At 60.6% G+C, this 21,917-nt stretch overlaps 2 protein-coding genes across 5 annotated transcripts in view; one reads left to right on the top strand and one right to left on the bottom strand.

Moving 5' to 3' along the window:
- The window catches only part of TBC1D2B (TBC1 domain family member 2B), a 334,347-nt gene that overhangs the window by 135,920 nt on the left and 176,510 nt on the right, over positions 1-21,917 (bottom strand). The window lies entirely within an intron of this gene.
- Positions 6,497-21,020, top strand: CTSH (cathepsin H). Of its 2 annotated transcripts, none has more exons than XM_027068295.2 (12): positions 6,497-6,657; positions 9,934-9,965; positions 10,547-10,652; positions 11,605-11,675; positions 12,186-12,290; positions 13,759-13,845; positions 14,491-14,546; positions 15,196-15,277; positions 16,009-16,077; positions 16,966-17,072; positions 18,547-18,672; positions 20,758-21,020. In XM_027068295.2, exons 1-12 carry the CDS (start codon positions 6,567-6,569, stop codon positions 20,789-20,791), a joined length of 966 nt encoding a protein of 321 aa, XP_026924096.1. In that variant the 5' UTR covers positions 6,497-6,566; the 3' UTR covers positions 20,792-21,020. The 2 variants fall into 2 exon arrangements, with proteins under 2 accessions (XP_026924096.1, XP_026924095.1); XM_027068294.2 differs by lacking the exon at positions 20,758-21,020 and adding an exon at positions 19,400-19,764 and having other exon boundaries at positions 6,502-6,657.

Genomic DNA, 21,917 nt, shown 5'->3' with positions numbered 1-21,917 from the left:
CCCACCCGGGGTCCCCACCCAGAACCCGCTTGGGATTCTCCCTCTCCCTCTCTCTCTGCCCCTCCCCGCCCTCAAATAAAATTTAAAAAAAAAAAAAAAAAGCCGGACGGACGGCCACGGAGCACCTGAGACAATGCTCAACAGACCGCGTCGTGAAGGAAATGCAAATCACAACCGCCACGCGGCTTCACGCCCACTGCGAGGTCTGCGGTCACATCCCAAACCCCCAGAAAATCACGAGTCCCTGCGAGACAAGTGCAGACCCGCGTTCACCGCTGGTGGGACTGAAACATGACACACAGCCTCTGTGGGGAAAACGGTCTGGCGGGTCCTCGGGGAGTCAGACAGCACTACCCCGTGATGCCCCTGCCAGGGCCCCACCCCCGGGGGAAAAAAAACACGTGTTCGCGCAGAAACCTGTGCGCGGACGTCGCCAGCAGCAGCCTCCACGATAACGCTGAAGCGAGGACCACGCACGTGTCCACGGGCGGACGGTGGAACAGACGAAGCGTGGCGTCTCCACACAGGGACCGTCCCTCGGCCTTAAACAAACATTGGGGCCCCCGGCCGGCTCTTGATCTCAGGGTGGGGAGTTCCAGCCCCGCGCTGGGGGTAGAGGTGACCCGAAAAGGCATCGATCGATACGTGCTACGGTTCGGATGGACCTCGAGACCATGATACTAAGCCAAAGAAGGCAATTATGAAACGTCACCCGGTAAAGGTCACACGGCATAGAATTCCTTTTATGCCAAGTGTCCAGAGCAGGCAAATGTTTGCAGGCAGAAAACAGGTTAGTGGCTGCTGGGGAATTTGGGGTGGAGGAAGCCGGGAGTGGTTACTTAATGGGCGTGGGCTGTTCCGTGGAGATAACAAAGTTTTGAAACTCGGCCCACGTGGTGGTTGCATAACCCTGTGAACTCCCAGGTGCCACCAAAATGGCTCGCTTCATTTTATTTGAATTTCGGTCCAAACAAAAGAGAGAGAGACACAAAGAAACCGAGCGCCGGTGTCGGGAGAAAAGCCCTGCGGCCGAGGTCAGAAGCGGTTTAGATCTGTTCGTGGCCTGCCTCTGCGTGGTCACTCGAAAACAGTGGGTCGTGTGCTGCACAGACCTCACGGTGGTTAGAAAACGGAGCAAGAGGAAGGGGTCGGGCCAGAGAGAGCTCTCGGGGGGGCTGTGTCTCCCACGGGACCTCCAAGGGGTAGAAACCCCAGGTTTCTGGCTGAGAGAAGAGGAGGGGCCGGGTGTCAGAGGAGGAAGGGTCTGAGCGACCGCTGGCGAGACGGGGACCAGGCAGGGGCAGGAGAGGCGCCTGGCCCCCCCCCCCACCCCCACCCCGTGAGGCTGGCCAGGGGTCGCCCGGGTGCACCAAGCATGGCTACCGTCTCGCCAGTCCCGGCACCCAGCCGGCTCCCTGTCGGCCCTCATCTCGCCACCTGTGACCGCGAGTGTTTGCCGCGTAACTGTCGCCCACGCGCAGGCCCAGTGACTCACGCCCCCCACGAGGCAAGGCCACTCCTCCTTGCCGGGAAGGGAGGTCAGGAATGTCCCGCTCGCACGGCCGGGGCAGGGCCAAGCTGGGTCGGGGGCCCCCGCACGGCCCCACCTGTGGCTTCCTGCCCCCTGGTTCCTGATGAGCCTCGCGCCCGACCACAAACCCAGACGTCCACGCTTGTTCCTCTCACGGCAAGGGCAAGCCGCATCGGGGGGTGGGCACAGCACCTCCAAACCCCCCTCAGCCAGACACCCCTCAGGTGTCACCTGTAACGCCCGAGCCTGTCACCATCTGACCCCGAATAAATGAGGTCAACTCTTTCTACTGCTGCATTCGTGCTGTGCTTGCTGTATGCTGGGCCCTGGGCCTGAGCTCCAACACCCCAGCATTTTTATCTTCATTTCACCATGGAGGGCAAGATACAGGAAACCCGACTTTCAAAATATTTAGCCACCAGGACGGCTTGGGCACTGACCCTTCAGACTAACAGCCAAACAGGTGCAAACCGGCTGAAAATCGCTCAGTTCCGCAAGGCGCTCTCACAAACGGTGAAGGATGCAGACTATCAATTGGGGGGTTCTGGAAGGGGAAGTTTCTGTAGGGGAGAGAGGACAAGCCAGGAGAGTAGGGAGGGAGCTGGGGGACGTGCGGGACGGGGAGCTCGCCTGTGCATGGTGCAGAGTGCGGTGTGGGCAGACGGACGTATCACGGGAGGTCTTGCATGACAGGGTCGACAGTGAGAATCTGTGCACAACAGGAGACTGAAGGGGGCTCTGGAGGAGAGATGAGTGGAGGCAGACATGCTCTGGGCTCTGGCCCCCCAGCTCCTGCCTCCCCCAGACGCAAGAGCAAAACGAACTAAGCAGGAGTAAGTTGCACAGAAGTGTGGGGGCTTGCGTAAGATTCCAGAAACTGCTGGTTCCCTCAAGGGGCCAAGATGAGGGCAAATGAAGCGACACATACCCCTCAGGCACAAAATGTAACCGAGCACCAAAAATTGGAGTAACCAAGATAAATAATATTTTAGGGCAATGTTTTTAAAAATCAAATATTAATGCAAAAAGAAAAAAAAAACCGTGAACAAAGTGTCAAATTTTAATAACTAAAATAATGACGGATTCTAACTCTTCCCTTATACGTGACATACTTCCTTCATCCCAGTCCTGGCGGCCTTGATGAAACGCGGCTTCCGGACTTTTCTGGAAGCCTTCGCCCTTCTGGCTGCAGATGCAGCATCTTCAACAAGGGTGCTCACCAACTTCTCGGGACACTAACTTGTGGCCTCTCTCGTAGTTGGAGGACATCTCCAGGACAACTTCTCTGATCCACAGCACAGGAAGGGACCAAGTTGACAGAGTGTCTCCTGGTGGATGACAGAGCCAGTACAAGACCCGAGTTCCTATGAATCCTATGCAGACTTACTCCCTCCTGAATTCCTTACCTTTCCCGTTTGACAAGCTCTTCAGTCACTCACCTCTGTATCTACCCACCATCCACCCATCTCCTTCCTCCCTCCCTCCTTCCCTCCCTCCCTCCCATCCATCCATCGATCCATCCTTCCTTCCTTCCTTCTATCCATTCATCTATCCATCCATCCATCCATCCATCCTTCCTTCCTTCCATCCACTCATCTATCCATCCATCCAACCATCCATCCATCTCCTCCCTCCCTCCCATCCATCCATTCATCCACCCATCCATCCACCCTTCCTTCCTTCCTTCCTTCCTTCCTTCCTTCCTTCCATCCACTCATCTATCCATCCATCCAATCAACCATCCATCCATTCATCCATCCAACCATCCATCCATCTCCTCCCTCCCATCCATCCATCCATCCATCCACCCTTCCTTCCTTCCTTCCTTCCTTCCTCCCTCCCATCCATCCATCCATCCATCCTTCCTTCCTTCCTTCCTTTCCTCCACTCATCTATCCATCCATCCAGTCAACCATCCATCCATTCATCCATCCATCCAACCATCCATGCATCCTTCCATACTTCCATCCCCTCCCTCCCTCCTTTCCTTCCCTCCTTCCCTCCCTCCAGCCAGTCATTGCTCCTTCTATCCACTCTACCATACAGGACCCTCTACAGACAGTCGTCCACCCGACCACTTAACCAACGCCCTATCTTCCCGCTACACAAAGTCAGCACGTAGCTGTGGAAAAAGCTCCATCACTTGCCAGCAGGCCTACTGAACTTCCCCACATCTCAGCTGCTTTATCTGGGAAGTGGGTACCTGTATGCTCCTACAAACCTCACAGGGTTTATGGGCATTAAATAAGCAAATCCACATCGGTGGCAATTACTATGTCATATTACATTGTTAATGCAGTTCCTACTATCACAAGATGCCAGAGGCGGGGTGCAAAAATGAATCTGGTGAGCCCTCAGCTTGTCCGCTAAGAGGTGGACTCTGACAGGTGACCACAGCTGGGGAGGTGGGGCAGGCTGCGGGTGATCCCCGAGGAATCAGGAGCTGTGGTTTGGTTGGTGCCCGACCCCTGCTGATGGCTAATTAGAAAGAAGGGCAGGCCTGGGGCTCGCTGTCATTGACCTGCTCCCGAGGGAGAATTGTGGGTTCGTAGAATTGTGGGTTCAGCCAGCCAGCAGTTCGAACCCCAGCTCCATCACTTATCTGTGTGGCCTTAGGCGATCGCTTAAGTGCCTCGATCATTTCATCTGTAAAATGGGGATCAATAGCGAGGATGAGAAAGTTTGTTCATGTAAAGCCCTTGGAACTGGGTCTAACACATCTGTAAAGGAGGTAACAACTCCTCTCTTAGCCCCCAGACCCCAGAAGCGCAAACGAGTGCCAGCCTCTGCATGCCTGGGAACCGGAGAACGTGCCCACCACCTGCCACCAGAGGCACCAGTTAATCTGAACGTCTCACCTGCTGGGTGAGTTTCCTCCTGCTGCGTGACGAATCACCGGCACAGGTAGGGGCTCAGGACAACACAGACATCATCTCATAGTTCTCAAAGTCAGAAGTCCATGTGGAGGTGACGGGCTCCCCTGTTCCCCATCCCACATGGCCAACATCAAGGGGTCACCCACACGGTCTTCCTTTCTGGAGGCCCTGAGAATGAACCTGCCCCCCCCCCCTCGCAGCAAACTCAGGAGCCCCATGGGGTGGCTGTCGGCTGGGTCATTCACACTTTCCGGAGTCCGCCACTCAAAGCCAGCGACGGTGGGCCGTCTCTCTTGGGATTCAAGCTCTCTGACCTCCTCGGGCGCATCTCTCTGCCTCTTCCTCTTCTGCTTTGAAGGGCCCACGTGATTGTCCTGGGGCCCTTGGACAATCCGTTAACGTCAGCTGGCTGAAAACGTTGATTTCATCTGCAAAGTCCCTTCACAGCAGTGCCTGGACTGTGTCTGAACAAATAACCCAGGACGGAACTTTCTAGCCGCCGCCTGAGGGCCCAGCAGGGCTGTGCTGCCAGTGCCACCTCTGTAGAGGTACAGAGGACCGGAAGCACGGAGAGGCCGTCCCAGAGGTGATTCCCAGCGGGAGCCAGACGTGCAGACAAACCCGCCATGAAAACAGGTGCAGGCAGCAAAGGACACAGGGCACACGACTGAGCCCATATCTGGGGCGAGTCACTTTTATGGTGCAAACCACTTGCCCGGGTCACACCGTGATTCCTCAGTGGGACCAGACCCAGACACCGGTCTCCAGCTGACCAAGCCACCGCCTTCCTCACTGCATCTCACACCCTCCTGATCCACACCACAGGGTCACCGGGGCCCCAGCCCAGGGGGCAGGTCTGGGGTCAGAGGTCAGAGGCGCCTGGGATGGGCAGGTGCGGTGTTTCCTGCTGCGGGAGAGGCCAGCCGTGCGTCCTCCCGAGGCCGGGGACTTACCAAACCTCACTGCAGGGCATTATCCGAGATCTTTGCCTCAAAGTGCACCAGAGGGACATCCAGACGGGAGCAAAGTCACAAACTGACAAAGATCTGCTTTATCTGCCAGGACAGTCTGCGGGCACCGATGCTGGTTCTCCTGCAGAGTCGGTGTCCACACGCCGCAAGAGATCACCCTTAGGCCCCTTCCGTGCACGTTCCTGGGCCCCTACCCACCAGCCAGATCCTAGGAGACAACCCTCATCCCCCCCCCCCAACATGCTCCCCTGGGGCCTCAGAGCACAGCCCGGGCTGAGAACTTTGGGAGAGAAAAGCCCTGGGGAGAGAGGTGGGAGCTGAGACAGAACGGCCCCACAGGCCCTGACCGCACCCCAAATTGCCTCTGGCTGCAAAAATGGAGAATGACAGACTGCAGTAGATCAAACCTGGGTTCGGATTCCCAACACACGCTTCCTGGGACAGTTAACAAACTCTGGGGCCTCAGTTTCCCCATCCATAAAATGGGAGTGTGGGTGGGGGGTGAACAACCTGTGGCGAGTACAAAGGTGAAGAACATGGCCCCCAACGTGGGCGGGGGCGGGGGGAGCCTCACAAAACAAGTCCTATTAGCAGCTTCAGGGCCATTTTCTGTATTTGGGAAATCCGCAGAAAGAGGGAAGACTATATATGACTTGTAAGTTCATTCCAACGTGGTTAATGAGGACCAGAGATGGGAGTTCAGGGGGCGGGGGCGGGCAGGGGAGAGGAGGGGCTGCGGGACAGGGGGGCAGGCAAGGAGATGAGGGGCTGCGGGGGGTGGGGGCGGACGGTGGAGATAGGGGCATCCGGGGGTGGGGGCGGGCAGGGAGACGAGGTCACGCTGTGACTGCCCCGCAGCAACCCCTGCCCGCGAAGGCCTTCCTTGCACCGTAGGAGGAAGAGGCGGCAGAGCGCGCACCTCAGGTGAGTCTCCTCATCGGGCGCCGCCCGGAGCCCCGCCCCCGGTGCCCCGCCCCCGCCTGGAGCCCCGCCCCGCCGCCCCGCCCCATCCCCGGTGCCCCTCCCCCATGGAGCCCCGCCCTCCCGGTGCCCCCGCCCCCGTCCCCGCCTGGAGCCCCGCCCCGCCCCCGGAGCCCCGCCCCATCCCGGTGCCCCCGTCCCCGCCCCGGAGCCGCCTCCGCCGCGCTCCTGGGCCCTCGGAGCCAGTCCGCGGGTCAAGCCGCTACGATGTGGGCCGTGTTGTCGCTGCTCTGCGCGGGCGCGGGGCTCCTGGGACCCCCGGCCTGCGGCGCCGCCGACCTCTACGTGAGCTCCTTAGGTACGGGGAGGGGGCGCCGCGGGAGAGAACCCAGGCCGGGCCGGCTCGGGCGGGGGTGGGGAGCACCTGGCTGGGGGGGCGGTGAGGCAGGGCCTCTCCCCGGCCCCAGGACCCGGGAGGGGTGAACTGCGTTAGGGGAGGGGGCCGGGAGGAGGGGGAGGCTGAGAGGGCGTCTTGCGTGACCAGAGGAGCGGGTGGGCTGGGCGTCCAAGGCCCCACTGGCCCAGGCGCCTGCAGGGCCTGGAGCCCCGGAGAAGCCGCTGCCTCCACGCCCCGCGGGGGGACGTAGAGGATTGGCTGTGCCCCTGCGGGGATGAGCAGGGACTTTCCAGCCTTTCTGGCAACTTCCTGGGGATCTCCACAGTTGCCCTGAGAGCCCTGTAGAATGGGCTTTGCAGGAACGACCTATTCTAGCCCTTGAAGCCTGAGGGCGCTGCTCCAAGCCCCAGGGCTGCCCTTTAGGCCGGGGGCACTCTGTTCTTGCACCCCTTCTGCTGCTGCTGCGGCCCTGGGCACCTCCCCAGGCTGAGGGCTCTTCCCTGCGAGCCTGCCGCCCTCCCTGCTGCTGCCCTACTCGCCCTGCACCCAGAGGATTGCCAAGGGACAGCCTTGGGACGGGACAGAGATCACGGAGGCTGAATCTTGTTGGCTCAGAATCTTGCCTCGTTCCTCTGTACACATTTGTGCTAGAAAGCCCCCCGGTCTTGCAAACCTGGGTGGGGGCGAGGGGGCCAGCTGCAGGTCAGCCCCAAGCTGAGGAGAACCCAGTTCCCCCGGGGGCCAGGTCTGTGCTCTGCCCCGGCTGTGTGGCTGTGTGGACTGTCGCACAGGCACCCGTACTAACTCCAGAGCCGGGCCCCGCAAGCTCTTTCTGTAAGGGCCAGACGGGAAATATTTTAGGCTTTGTGGGTCACACCGTGTGTAGCGACTACTTAACTCTGCTGGTGAGGGTAACCGTAGACGGTGTGTACGTGAGTGAGCGGGGCTGTGTTCCCATAAACCTTTATTTCTGGACTCTGAAATTTGAACTCAGATGAGTCTCAGGTCTTACAAAATGTTGTATATGTTTTTCAATCCTTCGAAAGTGTAAAACAAACATTTTCCAGCTTGCCATAGTTTGCTGACCCCTGCTGTCCCGTGCACAGTCTCCCAGACAGGGCAGACGTGAAGATGCCCCCTCCAGAAGTCACAGTGGGTTTGAAAGGGGTGTGTCCGAGGCTGGGACTCTGGGCTCACCAGCAGGTCCTTCCGGCCCAGCCCCAAGAGCATCTCTGGCTTTTTCTCCCACTGACCTCCAGCGAATGAGGAATAGGCCAGGCTCGTCACACCTGCTTGCTGATTTTGAAATTGCCCAGAGGCAAAGAGGCCAGTCAGTTGTCCTCAACTCCGTCTGGCCTCAAACCCTGGTCCTGAGTTGAGGTCTGTCTTCTTCTGAAACCACCTGCTGCACAGGGCCCTAAAACCAGGACTGGGAACCCTCTGAAACCTTTCACCGGATTGTACTGGAGAAACGGGCATTTCTTTCCCAGGGATGGTGGCAACAACTTGGTTTCTGAATAGGCGTGTGACCCACACAGGGAAGCCAGAATGCTGAGAAGCAGTGCTCTTTAACCGGGGGAATTTCAAGGTGGGGGTGAGGGGCGGGGAGGGACGGGGAGGGATGGCAGTCCCTGGAGGAACACAGAGAAATTCCCAGTGACTTGGGCACAGATAAGGGGTCAGCGTCCAGCCCCTTTACTTCCAAACATCCTCTTTGCTAACACTGATCTTCTGGGAGAGAGCGCCTCTCACTTGTCCTAAGTCTGGGCCTTGTGGTCATAAACACCTCGGAGGCAGCAAAGACAGATGGTAACAAATCCTTCTTCAAGGCTGTTGCTGGTTCTTCAAGGAAACAGAGATGGAAGAGAGGGCCTCACAGAGGTATCAGCTGATGGGGTTGTAGAGCATCATGTGATTAGGAACAGAGGAATTGAGAGCATTTGCTCTAAAAATTGCCTTCCATTCCCAGAAGCAATCGGCAGTTAAGATCTGCTTACTTAGCAGGATTTCTTAGTCCTTTGATTTATTCCTAGAATTAATGCTGACCCGTTCAAAAAAATAGGAAATATTCACTCATGAATCTATAAATCCACGAGCAGGTGTTGTTAGTAAAGTCCTGTTTATCTCATGAGGGGGTGCACTTCTGATACAAGTTTGTTTTTCATGTTTAACGATTCTTTTTCATAGCGTATATTTGGAATACTTTTTAAATCTTTTTTAATGTTTATTTATTTTTGAGAGAGAGAGAGGGAGAGAGTGCAAGCGGGGGAGGGGCAGAGAGGGAGACACAGAATCTGAAGCGGGCTCCAGGCTCTGAGCTGTCGGCACAGGGCCCAACGTGGAGCTTGAACTCGTGGACCACGAGATCACGACCTGAGCCGAAGTCAGACACTTAACCGACTGAGCCGCCCGGGCGCCCCTGAAATAGTTTAATCAGTTGGGGTGTTAATGATGATTATTCAATCCAGAATACATTTGTATAATGTTCAGGGATGTGTGAGTCACAGGAAGTAAAAATAACTTAAATGCATACTTTCCGTCCTCGTCGCCTGAAAGGACGGTCGGGCATCGAGTGTGAACACGTGCCCCGCTCCCTTCTGTTGCGGATGGCAACTTTTCCACCGCGGTGTTGTACATGGGTTCCCTGGCTAACTCTGAGAGAACGATGTGGCCGTCTCATTTTAAAATGCCAGTATTTACAATAAGCTGGAATGTGTCCTTCGCAGCCACTGAAATGTAACGCGAAATTGCAGACAACACAAAACCCCGCGTACGGGCACTGCGGGGCAGCGTTTGTGACTCACGTTTTACCGGAGCGTGGTCACATGGCAGGGGCAGAGCAGGGTGGTGGTGACGGAGACCACGGGACCCTGCAGAGACCGAGATATCTGTTATCTGCCCCTTGAAGAAGAAATCTGTTGGCCCTTGGGGTCCACATAAACAGATGCACAGCCGGCACCCACATGGGGTAAAATAGTACCGGGGGCCCCGTCTGTCGTCTGGGCGCCGCCCCGAGGACACCCACCAGCCGTTTCCGCTCCCACAGCCGCAGCAGCAGTGAGTTTGAGGGCTTTTTGGCATTCTGTGCGACACAACACCATTTTCGGTGCTTAGAATGTAGCCTAGTTTCCTGAGATGCAAATCAGTTCTAAAGTGCCCTGCCTGGCTGCGGGCCAGCATCATGGCCAGGAACCCGGGGCCTAATCTGGTTGTTTGTTTTTTTTTTCCTTTCTACAGAGAAAGTTAACTTTAAGTCATGGATGGTCCAGGTCAGTGCCCAACTTCTTTCCGCCGCTCTTCCCCTCTCTGTTGCCTGTTCTCACGCCCTGCTGTGCCCGATTTGAGGCGATGGGGAGGGATTTTCCAGCCCCCTGCCCCTGGGGCCTTCCGGACAGGGAGCTGGCCAAAGCGGGAAAGATTCAGCGACGCGAGCGCGTTCACCTCCGAGGTGTGTGTTCCGTTCTAATCGCCGTGCGACGCCTGCCGGCCGCGGGGCAGTTTGGGGGACACGAGTGCAGGTGCTTCCAAGAGACGGTGATGTCTGACAGGCACCTGACCCGGCAGCGGCTGTGTGTCCGCGGAGGACCTGCACGTGGCCCGTCTCTCCCGGGGCCTCCGGGACTCGGCCCCTCGCCTTCGCTCCGGCCACAGGTCCCCGGAGGCAGGGCCGCGCTTGGCCACCTCCTGACTTCCTCAGCAGACGCCTCAGCGGCGCCCGCCCACTAGCACGGCTCCCTCGAGGGTCGAGGCGGAAAGGAAAGCTCCAGCCCTCCTCTTAGGAAACGAACCGTCTCCTTCCAGTGAGCTGCCACTCGTCTCCGTGACTTACGCCTGATGTGTTTTGTTTTAGCACCAAAAGAGATACAGCTCAGAGGAGTACCAGCGCAGGCTGCAGACCTTTGTCGGCAACTGGAGGAGGATAAGCGCCCACAACGCTGGGAACCACACCTTTAAAAGTACCGCGGGGCCGCCTTCCCGCCAGGCGTCCGGGGCCGCGTCTCAGGGCCGGACACACGCGCGCTAGGGGCGCCCGAGGGTGGAAGGCGCGCCGGGAGTCAGGGTGCGGGCACGTCCCGATTCCGGGACCCCAGATTCTGGCTCTGCTGGGCTCCGAGAGTCTCTGTGATGCAGGACGGTACCGGGCCCCCCCGCGGGTCGTGAGGTCTATAGGAGACCGTGTAGGAGCCCTGCCCTCTCTTGCCCGCTCTTGCCCGCTCCTGCCCGCCGAGGGTCCGTCCCGATGATGAGCCCTGCCCTTGGAGTGCTGGCCAGCAGCCCCCCCTTCGGTGCTCTGCACTCAGGAGCAGCCTCTAGGGACGTCCGCCTTCCCTCCGGGGTGGCGTCACGAGAAGTCACTAGAAGCACGTGCACACGGTATATCCAGGGCCTCAGAAACCACGGCAGGGCCAGCTGACCGTAGTGTGGGCAGCAGGCGTAATACGGGAAAGCTGTGCGTGGCTCTCGTTTCTGCCCACACTGGCCGTGCTGTCCTGGGGGAGCTCGTCGATGCCTCTGATGCTTCACTGGGCTGTGGGGGAGATGGGAGTGCTCCCCGCCCCGTGCGGCGGTGACGGCCGGTGGAAGGCTCTTCACCTGGACGGCCATCGGGCTCTCCGGCCGGGTGTCAGGCGCTGGGTGCCCAGGCCCACCCCCCCCCCACACTAACCGCACCCACATCCCTGCCACGCAGCCCACGCGCGCACAGCTGAGACGCTCCCCGGGCGGTTCGGAGGCACAGGCACACCTGACCTTGGCGTGTTAGGTCACGTCACGTTCAGAACACGTGAGGGCACCGGCTGCTGCAGACTTGGGACGCAGGTTAATGTGGGTCTCTTTGTTTTTTCTGTTTCTTAGAGGCTTAGGAGCTCCTCTTTCTTTGGGTTTTTTGTTTTTCCTTCTCTTTTTCAGTGGGACTGAACCAGTTTTCGGACATGAGCTTTGCCGAAATAAAACACAAGTATCTTTGGTCGGAGCCTCAGGTAGGTGTTGTGTGTTGTCACCAGATGGGACTCCTTCTGCTCAGACCTTTGCCCTCCTTTCCCAGCAGAGCCCACCCCACCCCCTCACCGGGGTTCTTGGGGAGTCAGAGAGGCCGCTCGGAGCAGTTCCTCCGTCCACACCTGTGGCCTCAGCCTGGTGGACCCCAGACTTACTTAGGGTTGCCCCAGAAAATACAGATGCGCAGTTAAAACTCAATTTCATGCAAACAGCACGTAACTTTTTGGTGTAAATATGGCATAAACGTGCACAGGGCGTACTTAGGCTGAATAACAGACTTATTCACCGTTCACGTCAGGTTCAAATTTAACTGCAGGAACTGCATTTTTATTTGCCGAACCTGGTTCTCCGGCCGGGGCTCTGAAAGGCACGCGTCTGTTAGCGTTTGGACCCAGTCGCTGGGGGCGGGATGTTTCTTTCTCCTTCTCTGTCGGTGATTCTGTTTTAACTGCACGCTTTTCCCCTGAAAACATTGTGTTTGGCTGTTGCAGAACTGCTCAGCCACCAGAGGTAACTACCTGCGGGGCACTGGTCCCTACCCACCGTTTGTGGACTGGCGCACAAAGGGGAAGTATGTCTCGCCAGTGAAAAATCAGGTATGCGCGGCACCCCCCCCTTCCCCTCCAAATCGCCACATTCGCAGACAGTATTCCCAGAAGAACCCAGAGCATGGCAGGTGTCCCCAGATCTGTGTGTGTCCCCCGTCCCCCCGCCTCTGGGAGGCTGTGAGGTGATGCTGGGGGCTGCTCTGGAGGGAGACAAAGTCCCTCCTTGTTAGACTGAAGCTCGGCTGTGCCCCCCACGCCCAGGGTTCCCCATGCGTCCCAGGTCTCCTACAAAGTCCCTCTGAACATCGTATTCTCTGCACCCTTCGGAGATGGGACCCCAGGACCCCGTTCCTGCCACCCCATGTCGTTTCTTCCCACCCTCCATCCGCCCAGCGAGGCCTGGCCAGCCTCTCCCGCTGGGTGGCTGCTGGCGGTCAGCTCGCGGCGTGGAGCCCGCCCACCAGGCACACTCTGGCCGGCCGCCCCCTGCAGTGGCCTGGCCTCCTGCCCTCACAAAGCTGTGAGGCAGCCGGCCGTGTTCCGGGGAGTCTGCCCCTGCCCCCTGCTGTCCCCTCTGCCCACGATGTCCCTCCCCCAGAAGTCACAGTGCAGCGGCCTTCGCTGGCCTTCTCCAGAACGACACCATCCCCTCACCTCCAGAGAGTATGAGGGCAAGTCCCCACCCCCCGAGGAACACTGGCCTTCCATTGAGACTCTGGCTGAGAAACATTTTCTCCTTGTCCGTGATAAGGTCTTCTTGACCGGATGGGGTCCTCCCCGAACGGAGGGAGGAAGAGGCCAGCAGGAAGGCCCTCTGTGGGACGGCAGGGCCGGAGGACTGACCCCTGGGCGATGAGGGGTGATGAGAGGGGCGCTCAGGGGCCGACCAGTCAGGGAGGAAGAGGCATGAGGCCTGAGCCACAGGACCCTGTCTGCGCCTCTCACAGCCCCGCGAGGCAGGCGCGCCGGCCCCGTTTTACAGTTGACGGGATGGAGGCGACCCCCGGCTGGCACAGCGGTGACACACAGGCAGCCAAGCTGTGGCGCCTGACCCGCATGGCGCCCCGAGGCGGGCCGTGACTGTGGCAGGTGGGCGAGGTGGGGTGGGACCATCTGGGCCCCGATGGAGGTCAGGGCCGACACAGGGTTTGGGGAGTTGTTAGTTTGCTCGTGAGGACAGTGGGTTGAGTGAGGTTGGAGGTGGAGAGGTGACAGAGAAGGTTCTGGAAACAAGACTTGGGCGAGTCCTGCTGAGAAACCATGGGGAGTGGAGGAGGAGCGTAAGATTCAGAAGGAGGAGGGAATCCAGAGACGGTGGCTCTGGCCCTCGCGGGGCCGTGGGGCCTGGTCAGCGAGGGGCCGGGGCTAGGAGGCACCCATGGCTGGCAGCCACTCCTGCTCCTCTGCAGGCTTCAGGCACCCCACCTGTAACAGGAGGGACCCCCGCAAGGGTCCGAGGGCACGGGAGCCTGCCTCCTGGGGTTCCTGTAACTGACCCCCGCCCCGGCCTGTCTAGGGCGGCTGTGGCAGTTGCTGGACCTTCTCCACCACGGGGGCCCTGGAGTCCGCCATCGCCATCAAAACCGGGAAACTGCTGTCTTTGGTAAGCAGCCCGCCCCTGGGGCCACCCACAGAGGTCGTGGCTTGGCCCCAGGGCCTGGCAGGAGGGCCAGGTGGGCCTTCAGGCTCCTTCGGGGCTCGGTGGCGATGCTGCCCCAGCTGGCACCGGGCCCCCAGCCTTGTGGACATTCGGCCTGGGAGTCTCCACGGACATTTTGCCGGAAAGGAATGAGGTTTCCCCAGGACACAGCCAAGGGCCCGTTCCGGGTGGTGCCCAGGTGGCGCTGGTCTTGGCGGCCTGAGGGGACTTCAGAAAGCAGCGCCTGCGGGGTGGGGCACGTCTGGGAGCCCTGCCCTTCCGACTGCCGCGGCTGTCAACAGGAGGGAAGAGCGGGGCCTGTGTGTGCGACTGCTGACCCCGTGACCCCAGGGCAAGGGGGGCGAGGGGCAGGGCCCGGAGGGCGGAGCGGGGTCTCCAGTGAGGCCTGCCACCGTGGGCACACGAGCCTCGCTGTGCACACCTACGGGCAGCACCCAGCGGCCACCTGCCCTCGCCCGCCAGCCCTGGCCTGCCCCTGCACACCTGCTGTCCCCACCCTGGGTGCTTGTAACCGGCCTTGACACAGTGCCGATGAGGCCACAGGGGTGTGCACCAGCCCTCGCTCACCGCGCTCGCCCCTTCCTGCAGGCGGAACAGCAGCTGGTCGACTGTGCCCAGGACTTCAACAATCATGGCTGCCAAGGGTGCGTCCCTGCCCGGGGGCCCAGAGCCCCCCTCGTTTCCCACGACCGCTTCTGTTGGGTCAGCGGTGGGAGGAGAGTCGTCCCGGCTTCATGGAGGGGACGGTCATATGCCCAAAGTCCCTTAGCCGGAATTCGGCAGAGCGGGGATCCAAGCCCAGGCCTGTCTGGTTCCACCATCCGCCCTCTTTCCATGGCTGTGGCTGAGGGGTCCCTGGGAGGTTGTTCAGCGTCTTGGAGCCCCAAGAAATAACGGCATGGGCCACACGGGGTTCACGGGAGGAGCTGGGCGGTCATGGTCGCAAGGCGCCTTGCGCTTGGGGGCCCAGCGGGCACGGCGGCGGCCAGAGCAGGCCATGGGCGGGTCCCTTCTGCCGTCCAGTGGGACTGCTTGCTCTTCCTGGCAGAAAGGCCTGGGCCCGGGGTCCCTGAGACTCCCAAGGGCTCTCTGTGCCCCTGACACACGTTTGACCGTCCTCGGACCCCGGGTGTCTGTCCCGGGGCCAGGGAGCTGGGGCGGCCCTGCCAGCCCCTCCCGCGCCCAGAGAGCTCCCCTGCGGCTGGGCCCTGCCCCGGTCGAGGTCCAGCGCCTGCAGGGGCCGCCGGTGGCGGGGCCGGTTCAGGTAGACACCTCCGCTCGTGCTTCTCGCAGGGGCCTCCCCAGCCAGGCGTTCGAGTACATCCGGTACAACAAAGGCATCATGGGTGAAGACACCTACCCCTACAAGGGCCAGGTAACCCTGGGTGGCACGGCCTCTTGGCCTGGGCTGCGCGCCGCCGACCCCTCAGCCTCGGGGAGCGCCTCCTCCTCCCCTACAGGCTGCAGCACCGCCCTCCCGCTGCTCCGGGTCCCCCCTCAGCCGGCGCCAGCCTCGGCTGCTCCCCCCATCTGCCGTGGGTGCCAGAGCACGCCCTCCGGCACCCGCACCCTCTTTGCCCAAGGCCCGCTGAACGTGCCACAGGTCACCGGGCCACGTCCTCCCCGTCCACAGCCCTGTCCTTCCCCCAGACCTGTGGCTCCGCTTGCCACCAGTGTCCCCTCACCGGTGAGCAGCACCAGCCCCCTGAAAACCTGTCGGCCACCAGTGGGCTGTCTGGGGACCGTCCCCACCCTAGACCCTCACTCGAGTCCACCTTCCAGCCGTCGGAGGTCACACAGCTGCTCCTTCGGTCCACCCGCTGAGTCGTCCCTCCCTTCCCCGGCCGGGCAGGCTCGCACTCACCTCCGTCCCGCCGAGTGCCCGTGAGCCCACCTCTGCCGAAGCCAGTGCCGGGCCGTCCCTCCCCTGTGAGCTCCTTGAGAACAAGGATGCCTCTGACTCCCTTTTAAGTGACCCCATCACCCGGCCCCCGGCGCACGGGGCGTTGGCTCCGCAGACGTCATCAGCCGGCTCGGGGGAGGCCTGAAGTCCCAGCCTGGGGCCGAGCCTCCCTCACCCGTGTTCCACACCGTTTGCCTGAACAGGACGGGGACTGCAAATTCCAGCCCAGCAAGGCCATTGCCTTCGTGAAGGACGTAGCCAACATCACAATCGTGAGTAGTGGATCCTTCCCTCCGACGGGGACTGTGTTCTCACGAGGGGGCCGGGGCACAGCGCGCAGCCTCCTCTCCTCGCACTTTGACTAGAAGGTCTTATCGTTGTGCCCAGTCACCGCGGCGGCAGAGGGCGGGAGGGAGGCGGGAGGGGCAGAGCGTGGGACTAGCATCAGGCGCGGGGGCTCTGACCTGGGTCTGTGCAGGGCTCCAGCCTTGTCTCCGTGTCCTCCTCCGTAAGTTGCAGGCAGCGACTCCCATCCCGCAACACAGGGTGCGTGTGCGTGAGTGCCATCAGCGTGTGCGCGAGAGAGTGAATGCAGATTCACCGAGTATGAATGCGCATCAGTCAGGATAAGCCAGGTTATGCTGCCGTAACAAACAACCTCACAACGTGAAGTGCCCGCGGCTGGCTTCACGCCAGGACGCAGGCAGAGGGAGAGGTGGTTGATTTTGCTGGCTTTGTGAGGGCAGGGGTCCCGTGGGCAGGGGAGGGGGCGTCATGGAGGGACTGTAGGGGGACCGCAGTGACAGAACGAGCCGGCCCGCCTGCACCCATGGCCCCCACCCTATGGGTTTCCTTATTAGGAAGAGAGATCGCCAGCAGACCGGCCCAGCGAAGGGAAGGAGGGTCACAGGGGAGCCGAGGTTTCAGGGGAGCAGCCCGTAAGCCAAATAAAAAAGGGCAGGAACCGGGCCATTCAGGCAAAACCCCCACCGTCTGCTGGGTGGAGGGTGCAGCCTCTGCCCCTTAGTGGCTTTTTGGGCCAACGCAGTCTTCTCTTCCTTCCTCGTGCACCCACCCAGCCCCCAGCCTCCGTCCCTACCCTGGGACGAAGGAGCACGTTTTGAACGGGGTCAGAGGTGACAGAGACTGTGTGTCCACAGAATGACGAAGAGGCGATGGTGGAGGCGGTGGCCCTGTACAACCCCGTGAGCTTTGCCTTCGAGGTCACCGACGACTTCATGATGTACAGAAAGGGCGTCTACTCCAGGTGAGTGGGCCCACAGCCACAGGGCCGGGGCCGGGCGGGCGTCCCCCCACTCCTGGCCAGGCCGTTGCTTGAGGGCGCCGCGGGCTTGGCGTTTCCCACGGCCCACTCGGGCCCCGCGGCTCCGGGCGTGGAGTCTGGCGTGGCGAGGAGTGGGGAGAAGGACAGACCGGGCCGCTCGGCGACAGTGCTTGCTCTGCGTCGGTGGAAGAATTGCCCGTGGCCAAAAACACCTGTGTTCAGGGTGGGAAGCTGTGAGAGAGGGAGGAGAAAGCGGCCGCTCTCGGGACCCCGCGCCGGGAGTCTCCCGACACCGCTCTTCGGAAAACCGAGCGTTTCTGGGACGGGGCTCACCTCACCCTTGCCTCTGGCCACCCGCCTGTCCCACGTCATGAGCAGGCCCACGGGACCCACGGCCGTCCGGCCAGCTCAAGCGGGTTGCCCGTGGGGACCTCAGATCCGACACGTCTCCTCCCCACCCTCATAACGCTGCCTGGAAATGTGCTCTGACCCACGTGTCCTTGTGCCCCACCGGCGGGCCGCCCTCCGCTCAGAGCCAGAGTCCGCCTTGTGGAGTGCTGTCCAGCCACGCCAGCCTCTGCCTCCTCAGTGTACCCGTCCATGGTCCAGGGTCGGCTGGGCTGGGGGACGCCGGTGATCTGGCCCTTCTTTCTCTGAGCTCATCTGCCGCGTGGTCCCCATTCGGCCCTCGCGCCCCACCCCAGCCACACTGAGGGTTTGTGGTTTCAGGCCTGCCTTTCTCGGGCTCCTCAGCCCTGGGTCGCCAGGGGCCTCCTGCCAAGCGAAGCTTCCCTGGGACGGGAGCAGAGCTGTGGGCCCTGCAGGTGCACCGCCACCTGCCCTGGCCTGTCCCAGAGCAGGAACCCAGTCAGGCGTCAGCCCAGTGACGAGTCAGCACCGCCTCTTGTCCTCTTGAGTTTCTTAGGATTTCCTTGTGGAAACTGGTTCCCCGTTGTCCACGGAAAACCTGTGCGTTTGCCCCAAGTACAGGTGGTCTTAAAAGTAAATTCAGTGGCAACAAAGCAACACCCCGGATACTGTTGCGTGCACGGGTGTGGGAGGTGCACAGGTGCGCAGGTGCGGGAGGGGGGCGGGTGCACAGGTGTGCGGGTATGGGAGGAGGTAAGGCACGTGCACAGGTGCACAGGTGCAGTGGAAACGGCAGGTGCAGCTGGAGGGCGATCTCTTCTTGCTGTGAATCAGGCGTCAGAGAGCGTCCGGGCTTGTAGCTGGGCCAGTGCCCCTCGTGCACTCCTTTGTGTGAACAGAACCGGGAGGACGGGAGGGACTACGTGTCTCGCGCCGTGAGCGGAGTTAGTTTTCCTTACGTGGCGCCGGTGCCCGCATTGAGAAACACTGCTTTGGAGCCTCCGGGGACCGCGGTGGGACGGGGGCTGAGCCGTCGGATGCTTTCGCCCTCCTGTGTGTCCAGCCCTTTTTTACTTTCGCTCTCCAGCACTTCCTGTCATAAGACTCCAGATAAAGTAAACCACGCGGTACTGGCTGTTGGGTATGGAGAAAAAGATGGGATTCCCTACTGGATCGTGAAAAACTCTTGGGGTCCCCGGTGGGGGATGAAAGGGTAAGCAGCTGGGAAGGGCGTGACTGCTCGGGTCTGGGGGCCCTGGAGGGTTAGGGTTAGGGTTAGGGTGGCTTCTGAGCAGGGGCCAGTTGGCCGAGACCCCGTGCAGGCCCCCGGGGAGGGGCCCGAGACTGTGAGCCACGCACCCCGGAGATGTCCCTGGCAGCCCCCGCCTGCCCTGAGCCCCGGATCTTAACAGTCGTGTGTCAGGAACGGGAACATTGTCTCAGGGGGATCTGTGGCCGGAACCAGAACCAGCATAGAGCCCTGCTGGGAGGGAACCGGGCTGGGAGGGCAGGTTACCAAGGCAACGAGCTTATCCCTGACCGTTAACAGCCAGGGGCTGGCACCAGGTGCCCTGGGTACATGCCCTGAGGGGACTCTGTCCTGTCCCCCACCAGAGTCTGCGTCCTAGGGCAGGGTGGGGCGGGGACAGAGACCATACATAACTATGTGAGGGCCTAGGTCAGGGCTGAGAAGGAGCCCCGGAAAATTCTGCGGAAGGTGGGGTGTGGACACAATATGTCAGCCGAAGAGAGACAAGGAAAAGGTCTTCACAAAGTCAGGTCAGGTTTTCTGACCATAGAGTAAGCCCAGCGCTCCTGTTTTATGAGTAAATTCAGACGCCCTCACCCCCGGAGCCAGATCTTGGTGAGCGGTAAAACCTTCCAGAAAGGTCTGTGGTGAGGAAGCTCCAGCCAGGCCCCCGCCCACCCTGTCTGCCCAGGTACTTCCTCATCGAGCGCGGAAAGAACATGTGTGGGCTGGCGGCCTGTGCCTCCTACCCTATCCCGCTGGTGTGAGCCTGGACGGACGGACAGACGGACTGACGGAGGGAGTCCTGCCCTGGGCGAGGTGGCAGGGACACCACCTGGGGCCTGGCCCCCGGGCCCTGCCTGCAGTCCTGAGGAGGAGGAGTCCCACCCGTGTCCTCTGACGCAAAGGTGGCCGCCAGCCCTGTGCCTGTAACGGACCCCAACCCACGGGGCCGCGAACATTCTTTATCTCCCACAGGGCCGCTTCTCACGTGTGGACAGCGCCCGTGACAGTCTTCCCTGCGGTCTTTGTTCAATAAACACTTGGCGAAGCCTCCCCGTGCGGGCTTGTGCTGTGTGCTGGGGCCACACACGGCGTGGCCCCGGTCTGTCCTCCAGGCACACGTCCCCCCAGAGGGAGGCCCCGAGGGGCTGCCTGGCCGGGAGGACAGTGAGGGCACTGGTGTCACCGTCACAGGCTGGCTTTGAGACAGGTTGTCCCCAGCGGGGAGGTGCGCAAACGTGCCGGGCTTGGCAGAGTCGGCACTCAGATCCCCGCTGTTGGCCCGGAAGCCTGCCTGTCTCTCTCAGTGGCTTCTCTCTCTTAGTGGCCTCCCTCCCCAGCCACTGGCCTCCCCCCAGGACTGTCCCGCCCCCCCACCCCCAGCCCTGCCCCTCAACCTGCCTGACGCTCCTGCCAGCCCCACACCACCCCTTCCCCGTTGAGAGCTCCTGGTCTCCGTTCAGAAGGCGGCCACGGACTCACTGCTGTGGCCCTTGGCCTCAGGGAGCCGGGTCCACGGGAGGAGCTGGGGCTCTGCTCTCTGTCCTGCAGTTTATGGTTTCCTTACCGTGAAGCCTTTTGCGTCATTTGGGCCTCCTGGAGAGCTAAAGGCTTGAGGATATTTGGGGGGAAGTGGGAGGGGGGCTGACAACAAGGCTTATTTAGAAGATACCAGTATGGGGGCACCTGGGTGGCTCAGTGGGTTAAGCATCCGACGTCGGCTCAGGTCACGAGGTCAGGGTTTGTGGGTTCGAGCCCCGCGTCCGGCTCCATGCTGACGGCTCGGAGCCTGGAGCCCACTTCGGATTCCGTGTCTCCCTCTCTCCCTCTCAAAAATAAAGATTAAAAAAAAGTAACAGAAGTTCTAGATACAAGAAAATGACAAAATTATTAGCAGCAAAAGTAGGGCTTGGGTAAATTGAGCAGTAACCACCTTCTCCATCAACATAAATGAGCGAACTCTTGCCCAAAATAAAAACACGGATTTGGTACGTTTCCAACTAAACTTTCAATAAAGCTGCTTGACACTTTTCTATTCACCTGAAGGGAAACAAGGCCGAGATGTGCTAAGATTTTATGAATGAGTGAAGGGAATGCACGTCAACACTGGAAGGTGCACCAGCCAAGAACAAACAGATGTACCACCCAGAGTCTCCAGAAGGAGAATCCGGTCCGTGAGTAGCATATGGACACGTTAATTTTTACTACTCGATAAAAGGTGGTAGATTGGACACCTAGTTGGAAAAACAATTTAACCTAAATCTTCACCCAGAACGTAGTCTTTTTTAATAAACCTTTTTTTAAACGTTTATTTTTGAGACAGAGCACAGGCAGGGGAGGGGCAGAGAAAGAGAGAATCCCGCACAGGCTCCACACTGTCAGCGCAGAGCCCGATGCGGGGCTCAAACTCACAAACCGTGAGATCACGACCTGAGCTGAAATCAAGAGTCGGACGCTTAACCCACTGAGCCTGCCAGGTGTCCCTGCGTGGTACACTTTGAAAGTGGGAATTTTACGGTATGTGAATTGTACCTAAAAAAAAAAAAAGTCCAGGGTGAGCCCCTTGTGGGTTCGTGGGCCCGGGCTCTGTGCCCAGGCCACCGGGCTCTGTGCCCAGGAGACAGGGCCCCGCAGGTGGAGGCCGTTGGAGCTGAGCTCTGAGGGACGAGTGGGCCTCGCTAAAGGACAGTTAAGGGAGAGGCGTGTTGGAAGGCGCGGGGGGCGCCGCGACGTCCGCAGAGGAAGCTGAGGCTGGGGGCCCGTGGTCCCAGCGGGTGGTCGCAGGAGAGGAACCAGGGTGATGCGCCCACTCTGCCCGCCGGGCGCCGTGGGAAGGGCCGCACCCGCCAGCCCAGGAACGTCCCCTTCAGGCCAAGCGCCACCTGCACGAGCGCTCGGGCTCCTGGGCGAGGACACCCCTCCTCCAGAGTGGGGGGGGGGGGGGGTGCCCCTTCTCTGGGTCCAGCCGCCTCCGGAGAGCAGCGTCCACGCACACAAGCCACCCTTCTGGGGACAGGCATGAAGCCCTTCGGCAGCCCCCAAACCTGAAAACGTCAAGCCTCTCCCCTACTCAGATGCGGTGTGCGTGGGCAGGAAAGGGCAGGCTCCTGTTCTGTGAAGTGTCACAAACGTGCGTGTGCACAGAAGTACAAGCAGCTTCCCGCCTGCGACACCGAAGAACTCGGGCCGGGCTTGCCCTGCCCCGC

This window comes from Acinonyx jubatus, chromosome B3 (assembly GCF_027475565.1).
Source record: "Acinonyx jubatus isolate Ajub_Pintada_27869175 chromosome B3, VMU_Ajub_asm_v1.0, whole genome shotgun sequence".
Lineage (NCBI taxonomy): Eukaryota > Metazoa > Chordata > Mammalia > Carnivora > Felidae > Acinonyx > Acinonyx jubatus.
The sequence above is the reverse complement of the archived record's forward strand: the minus strand, read 5'-3'. Positions and strand labels throughout refer to the sequence as shown.

What these genes read in the sequence shown, in the direction of transcription:
- CTSH (XM_027068294.2), top strand. Translation starts at nt 6,567, where the DNA reads ATGTGGGCCGTGTTGTCGCTGCTCTGCGCGGGCGCGGGGCTCCTGGGA. An exon ending in CCTCTACGTGAGCTCCTTAG is followed by an intron (nt 6,658 to 9,933) that starts GTACGGGGAGGG and finishes TCCTTTCTACAG; the next exon opens with AGAAAGTTAACTTTAAGTCA. An exon ending in TCTCGCCAGTGAAAAATCAG is followed by an intron (nt 12,291 to 13,758) that starts GTATGCGCGGCA and finishes CGGCCTGTCTAG; the next exon opens with GGCGGCTGTGGCAGTTGCTG.